At 40.9% G+C, this 10,831-nt stretch overlaps 1 protein-coding gene across 2 annotated transcripts; it reads left to right on the top strand.

The window, feature by feature from the left end:
* The first annotated feature begins 1,528 nt into the window (after positions 1 to 1,528).
* Positions 1,529 to 9,817, top strand: LOC311238580 (transmembrane protein 14C-like). 2 transcript variants are annotated; one of them, XM_084326682.1, is made up of 6 exons: positions 1,529 to 1,614; positions 2,484 to 2,575; positions 3,467 to 3,541; positions 5,028 to 5,129; positions 7,201 to 7,288; positions 9,606 to 9,817. In XM_084326682.1, the coding sequence occupies exons 2-6, from the start codon at positions 2,497 to 2,499 to the stop codon at positions 9,664 to 9,666; spliced, it is 405 nt and encodes a 134-aa protein (XP_084182808.1). In that variant the 5' UTR covers positions 1,529 to 1,614; positions 2,484 to 2,496; the 3' UTR covers positions 9,667 to 9,817. The 2 variants fall into 2 exon arrangements, with proteins under 2 accessions (XP_084182808.1, XP_084182809.1); XM_084326683.1 differs by lacking the exon at positions 3,467 to 3,541.
* The last annotated feature ends 1,014 nt before the right edge of the window (positions 9,818 to 10,831 follow it).

Below are 10,831 nucleotides of genomic sequence, written 5' to 3'. Positions count from 1 at the left end.
TTATACCCTAAGTTGTACCTCATCCCATTGCTGCATTGTACTGTATATTGTATTGTAACTCAGTTACTAATTCCCCCCCTACACTGTATTGTATATTGTATATATGTATATTGAACACTTTTGTTTACACTTGTTTACGTACTTTTGACTTTCTATTTTATACTATTATACTAGTATACTATACTATCTATTTTATTTTTATCTAGCACACTCTCAGGAGCAGAACAGAAAAAAGCATTTCATATGAAAGTATTCTGTATTTTTGTACGACAACTAATAAAGAAACTTGAACTTGAACTGTTCTACAGTTATTAGAACAATAAGCAACACACCAGGGTCCAGGAAGGACTCAAGTCATACTTTCAAAATGCACTCAATTTTGCAAGTGCATTTAATCTGTCAAGATTACAATTTTGATAAACTTGTGGCATAATAGAGTTTCCCCAACATATTACATGGGATGTTATCCCACTTATTTAGAGAGGCCTCTGATCAAACTGAGAGTCGTTTCAGTTCATAAACACTTTTGTTTTTGAGACATTGGAGGTAGAAAATATGTGTGTTTCTCTGTGCTGCTTTGTGCTCTGTGAACATTTAGAAACATGTAGGGAATATTTGGAAAGGCTATTTTAAACCTGCTGTGTGTGTGTTTTTTCAGGGAAGTTTACTGTGGGGAAAAATGCTTTACACAAGCATTACAAACAAATCAAAATAATTTCGACTTCCACTATCTTAAAAAGATAAAAAAAAATAAACACACAGGTACTTTTGGGATGGACTGAAAATTACTCCCAAATTGTACCAAAAATTGGATAGGTTTCTTAAAATAGGCAGAATATACCTTTAACTTAAAATAAATCGGAGTTTCTTTCTGTTTACATTTTCAGTTTCTTTAAGTGAAATTGGATTGACGCCTAACTTACTAGGACTATAATGTTACTATGCTAAGGCTGATAAAAATAGCTAGTCTACTATCCAGTCTACTATGGTCTGCGAGTAGCGACAGACTAACTTACTGTATATACTGTATACAGGTCAAAGTAACGTCCACTACAGGCTACATAGGAACATGGGTAAATAGCTTCGGGTTAACCATGAGGTGGCACACCCCCCCCCCCCCCTCCTAATGTACAGTCTCCTCCCCATCATATGTATATATTCTCTGTTAGGATCTCTGGGTAACAGTACTGTATATTTGCATATTGTATATATGTCACAAATGTAACAGTACTATACACCTGTATGTCATGTATGCCCTATGCCATAAATGTCATGATGTCATGTATGTTGTGTATGTCATAAATGTCACTATGAATTGAAAATGGGGGACCCTGATGTAAACAAGACGAAAGTCTTTCTCTGGTCTGCACCCCCTTAACAATTGTGTGTATTGAGCCGTACTGTATTGTACCCATTCTGCAATCTGTTAAATAAAGTTTTCATTCATTCATTCAGTCACAAAACGTAATTTCCCGTCGGGCACTTCGCCACGCCCCCTTCCTTCCTGCGCAGCAGCATTAGTGGCTCGGCGGGGAACAAGGCAATAGTATCCCAGCTGGAAGCATCTCGAACAAGGTGCCGTGTTTGAGTTAAAGGGCAAACTGAAGGATTAAGGTGTGTGACTGTGAGCTTCTATTTATTAAACTCTAATAATTACGATAGTTGCTATTTCCTGTAGCTTTTTCTTTTAATACAAGACAAAGGCGTAGAGAGAGACATTACCCTACACACTGTTCCGTTTCTGTTAATGTAATAATGTCGTCTTGCCATCATGCTAACAGACTGATGCATGTGTTGTGATGCTAATGCTAATGCTAGCATAAATGAATGATGAATGATTGATTGAACACTTTATTTAACAGATTGCAGAATGGGTACAATACAGTACGGCTCAATACACACAATTGTTAAGGGGTTGCAGACCAGAGAAAGACTTTCGTCTTGTTTACATCAGGGTCCCCCCTTTTCAATTCATAATGACATGGGGTTTTCTTATCAGGGGCTGTCTCTCCTATCTTTCACACCAGACATACAGTTCTGTTGCTACAATGTAACGCATTTGAAACGAGGACTGATAAGCAGCAGTGTTGTGTTCTTCTAAGAGGAAGTATCATGATACAATGTCAAAGTCTATTATTGATCACTCACTTACTGATCCTCACTAGTTAAGCTCTGCAGTCAAATTACCTTCAGAATATCTCTTTGAAACTGTAAGTATTTCTGGAATAAGATCATTGCCTTTGACATGTAAAACATATCCTCTCTGTGTATGAATTGAAAATGGGGGACCCTGATGTAAACAGGACGAAAGTCTTTCTCTGGTCTGCATCCCCTTAACATTGTGTGTATTGAGCCGTACTGTATTGTACCCATTCTGCAATCTGTTAAATACAGTTTTTATTCAGGGGGGGGGGGGGGGGGGGGGGTGATCAATCATGTTGTAAAGTAAATAATGAATCTACTTTGTTCGCCATTTTTGACAGGTGTCAATCAAACATGTCTTCTGTTGACTGGGTGGGATATGGATACGCAGGTCTCGTCGCGACTGGAGGAGTCATCGGTTACCTCAAAGCTGGTGAGACTTGTGTGTTTTATTAAAGGAATTAAATATTTTATTAGGCTACTGTCTACAACCAGGCTATTAGGTTTGCAGCTAGAAGAAGAGGATGACATTCGTACTAGCACTCGACACTTTTTTAACATTGTTAATTGAAAATGGGGGACCCTGATGTAAACAAGACGAAAGTCTCAGGTCTGCATCCCCTCAACAATTGTGTGTATTGAGCCGTGCTGTATTGTACCCATTCTGCAATCTGTTAAATAAAGTTTTCATTCATTCATTCATTCATTCATTCATTCATTCATTCATTCATTCACTCAGCTGATAGAGTTGTACCCTTCCTGATGACTTGTCGTGTCGTACAGAACTTGTAAGTCGCTTTGGATAAAACAAAGCGTCGGCTAAATGACTAAATGTAAATGTGAACATTCAAAACGTCTTGTTCAGAGAGACACTGAACACATGATCCATATTTACAATAGCCTGTCCTGGATGCCTGTATTCTAAACCCAAACGGTGCAATGCTTCCGCGTTCGCTTTTTGCGCTCTCTGATTGGCCACTGATGTTTCTTGTCGCACCAATCGTGTGACGGCAAGTTCTTTCCCCGGTTAAGCTTATAGGCCACTCTTTCGAAGTTGGTTAAGGTTAGAGTTTGTCTTAGAGCGTGGCGATAGAACGGTTAGGGACGGGTTAGGTAGTTTGCTGCTGGTCGAGGCGGAAATGTCACATGACCAGAAACGTCAGTGGCCAATCGGATTCGCAAAACGCATGAACCGTTTGGGTTAAGTGTTGGTCTGCATTGGTTAGGTTGGTGGTCATCTATGTAAACTAGTTTTTCCTTGTAGAATGATTATGATTATGATAAATGATAATGTAGAATGATAAAATGATTCCCAAACCTTAAGGACCGCCGTCAGAGACCCTCATCAGATACACACACAACGGCATGCATCAGTTGATGGAGAGACCTCCGATCAGAGGTATTCTGTTTGGTCTATTTTGATGCAATTTTAAAGGAACACGCCAACATTTTGGGAAATTAGCTCACCGTCTTCTCCAGAGAGAGACAAGAAGATAGATACCAGTTTCCTCTCTGTGTGCGTTCAGTAGAAAGCTATCTGGCTGCACGTTAGCCTAGTTTAGCACAATGAATGGAAGCGGACAGTGCCGGTTAGCCTAGGCATCGTCCAACTAACACCTCTCCCGAGGGTTAACCGGCCATGTCCGCTTCCATTCATTGTGCTAAGCTAGGCTAACATGCAGCCAGATAGCTTTCTACTGAAAAGCACAGAGAGAGGAGACTGGTCTCTACAAACACACTGGCATTAGACATACGGCTGTTATTTACTGTTATTAAGTGATCGTTGCCCAGTGGCGTTATTTGGCCCACAGCCCACCACCACCCGTTTAACATTTTGGCCCTCAATGAAATAATAATGAAATTAAACTGTTCCTTATTAAGCTGGGGACCACTTGGAACCATTGGGGGTCCCCAGACCACAGCTTGGGACCCACTGCCTAGTCTATCATGTTATTCACACAATAATAATAATATCCCATTTGCAGACGCCCATTCCAGCCGAGGACAATATCCCATCTTGCTTCAAAAAACGTTGCCTGTGTGTCAGAGTAATTAAAGGACCACTTTTCAGATTTTAACCTTAATCATAGCATTCTGTTGTGAGGAGGACTTGTGATCATTGGACTGCTTTCGACACGGAACACGCTACATTTTATGTCCAGTAATCCAGTTATCACATCCTCCTCATGACACAACAATAGGATTCAGTTTAGACATCAGCGACATAAAGGGCGGCTGGGTGGCGCAGCGGACATTGCGCTCTTCACCAACGCAAGAGACACCGGGTTCGACTCCGGCTGTCGGCGTTGCCTCCGGCTTGGGCCGGCCGTCATACTAACTCAATTGGCAGAGTCAGCGGGTGGAAGTCGATGGGTGGTGATCTGGACGTTGTGGACGGTTGGGGAACGCCTGCACAGCAGAGACAGGAAATGGCGGGGGGGTAGTGTGAGCCTCCCACACGTTACACCTCGCCAGTGAGAGTCCGCGCTGGCAGGCGAAAAGATGTGACAGGCTGCCTCCTCGTGTACCGGAGGGGACACGTGATGCAAGGCTTCTATCCTCCTTACAACCGGCCAGTGGGGGGCATATGCGAGCAACGTTCAAGACGGGGGAGGGAAGAATTGGCACGGCTAAATTGGGATGGGAGAAAAAAATTGAAAAAGTGGATAAAAAAAATAAAACATCAGCGACATAATATTATTGTTTTAGTGGTTATCCATGGTGTTGACCATGTACTGTTCCTCTTGTTCTCCATGTTCCCTCTCTGATGTTCTCCATGTTCCCTCTCTTGTTCTCCATGTTCCCTCTCTTGTTCTCCATGTTCCCTCTCTGATGTTCTCCATGTTCCCTCTCTTGTTCTCCATGTTCCCTCTCTCGTTCTCCAGGCAGTGTTCCCTCTCTGGTTGCCGGCCTCCTCTTCGGGGGCGTCGCCGGCTTCGGTGCCTACCAGATCTCCAACGACCCCCAGAACGTCTGGGTGTCACTAGGTCAGTCGACTAAAGAATCTCCCGGTATATCCAGACGACGGCTAAACTAAGAATATCGTCCCTAACTAAAAATGTCTTGGGTGTATTTAGGTGTATAACGCAATAATATAATATATATGTATCACAATTTATGAGGGCAACAAGTACCAAACAGGGGTTCTTTATGTATAAAGTAATTGGTCTTCCTTCATCTTTACCCAACTTCTATCAAAGTTATTTTGAGTTTAATTCTCATTATCATGCACGTCTCACAAGAAGAAATAAAGACTTACGCATTCCTTTCTGTAGGACCTCTGTTGCCAAATTCTCATTTGTTTATCAAGGTGCAGTGATGTGGAATCATGATATACAAAATCTAACAGAAACATGTTCCACTTTAAATACATTTAAAAGCAAGCTTAAAAAATAACTACAGATCCTGTAGTCTGTAGTATCCTTGTGATTTTTGTGAGTAGTCTTTTTCCCCCCAACATTATAATTGTTGTTTAATGCTGTATTGTATGTATCTGTGTGTATGAGAGAGGGATATGTGCATGTGTGTTTGTGCATAATATGTGTGTGTGGGGGGGGGGGGGGGGGGATTTTCTGTGTAGTTATCCTATATAGGTTTAAGAGGGGGGGTCGCTTATTATAAGCCCTTGGGCTTTTTGACCCTTCCTGCACATTTTAACTGTTCTTCTTTTACTTATTTTATTCCTTTATTCCAGAATGTATGGCTGTAAGTGCAAATAACACTAAACAAACAAATAAACAAATATATACGTATGGCTCTACATAAGAACATCAGGGTATCTTTTACCTTGTAGAACTTAGGCTGGTAGATCTGCGACCATCCCCAAAACACCTAGGTTGGAATACTTAGTATGTCTTGGTATATATCTGCATGGCAACTAAGAATATATGATCCTAACTAAGAATATTAGGCAACACAGCAGAATTTACTGCCGACTAACAACCCCAATAACATCATGTCTTTTAGATAAACAACTAGTCTACAGTGTTTTATTCAACATGTAGTTTAGACTGTTAAACTACTAGTCTACAGTAGGGGTGGGACGATACATCGATCCAGATCGATACATCGATGTAATTATCAACAATCGAATCGGATCGATGCGATGTAATAAGATCGATTCATATCGATACTCTTATTTTGAAAATCCTGTGGCGAGTCTCATATCTGCCCAAGAACAACAGCAGTAGCTCCGTGTGTGTAGATGTTACAGCATAGCATTCTCCCTTTCTGTGTGTGTGTGTGTGTGTGCGCGCGTCTTTGGAAAGACAAGATGAGGTCAGAGGAGTTTGATGTTTAAATGTTATTTAAACATAAACAATATAATACATAATAAATGTAGGCCTATACATGATCATGCAACATCAACAAATTGTTGTAGGAACGGTTTGGGAGAGGGAGGTTGTGAGTTTTGAGTTCCAAAAAATGTAGCTTAAAGTTTAAAGCTCAATATATAAAAACGTGGCACTTTACAGTGAACAGGAGGTCTATTTGTATTAAAAACAATAGATTGATTTTCCTTTAAATGTCTGGAAGAGCTCAAAAATACAAATGTCAAATGATATTTTCATTACCTTTTTTTTGTTGATCTAAATGTTACCGATTGTGTTAAATGGGCATATGATATCATCTCATATCGATCGCAGGCACCTGAATCTAATCGTATCGTATTGTATCGTGAGAGACTTTGTGATATCGGCAAATATCGTATCGTTGTCCAAAGAATCGATATCATATCGTATCATGATGAAACTGGTGATTCCCACCCCTAGTCTACAGTGTTTTATTCAACATGTAGTTTAGACTGTTAAACTACTAGTCTACAGTGTTTTATTCAACATGTAGTTTAGACTGTTAAACTACTACAGTGTTTTATTCAACATGTCTCTTGGACTTGAGAGAGCTTTAGCTTCATATATACTTTCACAGAATAATTTGGGGACCCATTTTAATGTTCCCGAGAGCCACATGCAGGTCCCGAACCCACACGTTGGACAACACTAGTAGTAGTGTAACGTAACTTGGTGTAGTGGGTCAGCCTGTGTTTGTTCTCTCCAGCGACCTCGGGGGCTCTGGCAGGAGTGATGGGGAAACGCTTCTACGGATCCAGGAAATTCATGCCTGCCGGCATGATGGCTGCAGCAAGGTAACCATAGCAACTAGGGGTGGGGGAGAAAATCGATACGTAGTAGTATCGCGATACTTTGCGTGGCGGTACTGTATCGATACAGGGACGCCAAGTATCGATATTTCATAATTTTTTTTTATAAGGACGTTGCATTGTTCATTTCAATACCTGTAATAGTACAGTAGTCCACACACACACACATGTGCATTCAGTTAAGTTGGAATATGACTGTAATACAAACAGTTCAGTTTGTCAGGTACATGCAACACAGATTAGTGTTTACATCTGTCTGCCTGAGAAAATACCATGTTCTGCAATAAAAATGATTGAAGTGAGATCATTTTACTTTGACAGTTTTACTTTGCAGTTAAAAAAATATATATAATAATCGCAATATTCGCGATATATCGAGTATCGCGATAGTATCGTATCGCGGCTCAAGTATCGCAATAGTATCGTATCGCGAGGTCTCTGGCGATTCCCACCCCTAATAGCAACCCCAGCCTTCTGAGATAACTCCTCCCGTTGTTTCGTCTCACCATCTCTCACACGGGGGGCTTGAAAGGCAAACCTTTTCTCGCCTGATCAGCACTTATCAAAGAATATTGGCTCTGATGACTTAATTAAGAGGAACTAAGACCTGTATTGAAGGTTGGGAATCTGTGATGCCGTCAAATCAATCGGCGACCTCTAGGCAGAAGAGCCCTGCTTCGTACTGCACTTTGTTTACATTTTTGGTTTTGGTCAGATGTGTGTGTTGGAGTTGAGTGGGGATAGGGGGGGGGGGGGGGGGGCTGCTACTGCTGACCACACCTCAGGCTCTATTGAGAGGAGTCTGGAGACACAGTATAATACGTTTCTAAACTCCAACCCAGACGTCGGAACAAAACAAAAATGCTTTAACCCTTTCACTGCCACGCGACAAAGGGTTAACCCTTTCACAACCACACTACGAAGGTTAACCCTTTCACTACCACACTACAGACTACAGGTCGCTGTTTGACAGCATCTGACAGATTCTACCTGTAAGTGTCTTGGGAACAACAAGTCGACACAGAACACTGAAACGTTCTGGTCATTTGAATTGAATCGTCTCCCTGAGCTGGAGACTTGAATCTGTGATGTCATCAAGTGACATTATTTTGGAGTTGGTTTATTTACAATTAATTAGTGACTGAGTTTGTGGGCTTTCATAGAATTTTTTTGTTAGTTAATATTACATCCAACCAGGTTTAATTAAATCGTCGGGCTTACGGCTCTTAATCAGAAAATGTACCCATTATCCCAGTAAAGTCACCATGGTTACTGTGACGGTGTCCGAGGAGTTAAGTCACCATGGTTACTGTGATGGTGTCCGAGGAGTTAAGTCACCATGGTTACTGTGACGGTGTCCGAGGAGTTAAGTCACCATGGTTACTGTGACGGTGTCCGAGGAGTTAAGTCACCATGGTTACCTAGGAGTTGTTCCACTATTCACCATCTATGGGGTTGGTCTCTTGATGACATCATGACTCGAGTCTCTCTGGTGTTCAGCTTAAAGAGACTTGTTCACTTTCACATATTGAAACTGAGCCGTACAATATTATAGAAATGTGAATTTTACTTTGAGTGGATTCTCCCCCTTAACTTCCATACAATGCAAAAGTGCTGCATTGTATTTAGAGGGACATTTCACTTCAGTAGAACTAAAGGTAAGACTTTGACAAGTTCTACTAAAGTGAAATATCCCTTTTTAAGTTAAAAGGGAAAATCCACCCTATAAATAGAAGTCACATGATGTTATTTATATAATGGACTGGGTCTCTTTGCTCAGGCATTTAAATGAAACATCAGGGATATCCTGACACAAATTGTACTTTATCTGCACTATTCTTACCCTACCTACTTTTATACACTTCCTATCAAATTCATGTGTCGGTTCTATGCAAATTTTATCTCACTACCTCCTATAGCACTGTAATTTTAAGAGCACTGCTCTGTTGTAATTCAAAATTGAACAATTTTATCACACTTTTTACTTCTTACTGATGCACTGCTCTGTTGTATGTTAAATACCCTATTGTATGTCCGTTCTATTTTATAATTTTTAGCCTATTTTTAAACTGAATAATTTTAAACTTTTTATTATTTGTATTACTGAATGAAACTGTAAACAGAGAACCCATTGGGATGCTAGATCCTAATGTGAAACACTGTGATTTACCTCACCTTGCTACCTCTCTATCTTTTTATGCTCGCTTATGCCTGTATTTTTTTTACTGTTGTGAAGCACTTTGAACTGCAACCTCTGTATATAAAGTGCTCTACAAATAAACCTCTTGACTCTTTGTTCCAGTGTGCTGATGATGGCGCAGCTGGGCGCGCGGCGGCTGCTGCAGAAACCTCAGGCCTCGTGAAGAAGATCTCTACAAACCTCCATCCTGTCACATGGATCCTGTCGTTTCTCCGCTCCGAGAACAACCCGTCTGTTATTGTCGAACGTTGACATCATTTTGTAAAAAGAAATGTGTAATTGAGAATAAAATATAATATCCTGTTTATAAAAAATTACTAGAGCGGTTGTCCTTTCCTGTCACGTCGGCCAACCTGCACGCATCTTGTGTTGTAGTAGCAACCACGCAGTTCTCGCTCAAAATACGCAGGTATATACGAAATGCCAGCTGAAACTACGCAAATGTGAAAAGTTTGCTATTTAGAGGGTAGCCCCTCCCCCCCGGCCCAAATCTTCACTCTGCAAAAACATCCACGGATACTGTACTTAATTTCCATTTAAATTTAATAATTGAATGCAATTCACTTATGATGATCAGTTGAAGCACACATCATATAATTAAATATTGGGTGTTTATAAAAAAAAGTTTACAGTTTGAAGTATTTTTAATCATGAAAAGATTAGACGTTTTTACTGTTTTTAAACGGGTGTACTCAAACTTTTTACATACTCATAACATAGTCTAGTGGAGAGTAAGTGATTTAAGAATTGGGTCAAACTATAGAATTATGACGAAAGACTTGCGTACGTGTGTGTGGTGTCTTGCAGACTTTCTTCATAGCCGATTTATATGTTGAATAACTCGGTGAGATGGCGGTGGGTGGGGAGATGACCGTGTGCAAAGTGAAGTGGTGTGAAAGTGCGTGAGCCTTACACTACTGTGGTTCTCAACATATGTTCCCAAGGTTGGCAGGTCTGGGTTAACCTTCCAAGGTTTGTCAAATGTTTACAAAATGATCAGTTTTATTATAGATGCATCGAACACAGACTGGGCGACAGTGGCTCAGGAGGTAGAGCGGTCGTCTGGCAATCCAGAGGTTCCCGGTTCGATTCCCACTCCTCCCGGGCAGCGTGTCGATGTGTCTTTGAGCAAGACACTTAACCCCTAATTGCTCCCGATGAGCAGGTTGGCACCTTGCATGGTCGCCTCCGCCGTCGGTGTGTGAATGTGTGAGTGAATGAGTATAATGTGAGGAACAAATTGTAAAGCGCTTTGGATAAAAGCGCTATATAAAAAAAGCAGCCATTTACCATTTACAGACATTTGCACTAGTCACACAATATGCAAA

Source organism: Notolepis coatsorum (assembly GCF_963971535.1).
Source record: "Notolepis coatsorum genome assembly, chromosome: 12".
Taxonomy (NCBI): Eukaryota; Metazoa; Chordata; class Actinopteri; order Aulopiformes; family Paralepididae; genus Notolepis; species Notolepis coatsorum.
The sequence above is the reverse complement of the archived record's forward strand: the minus strand, read 5'-3'. Positions and strand labels throughout refer to the sequence as shown.

What these genes read in the sequence shown, in the direction of transcription:
- LOC311238580 (XM_084326682.1), top strand. Translation starts at nt 2,497, where the DNA reads ATGTCTTCTGTTGACTGGGTGGGATATGGATACGCAGGTCTCGTCGCG. An exon ending in CATCGGTTACCTCAAAGCTG is followed by an intron (nt 2,576 to 3,466) that starts GTGAGACTTGTG and finishes CCAAACCTTAAG; the next exon opens with GACCGCCGTCAGAGACCCTC. An exon ending in GGCATGATGGCTGCAGCAAG is followed by an intron (nt 7,289 to 9,605) that starts GTAACCATAGCA and finishes TCTTTGTTCCAG; the next exon opens with TGTGCTGATGATGGCGCAGC.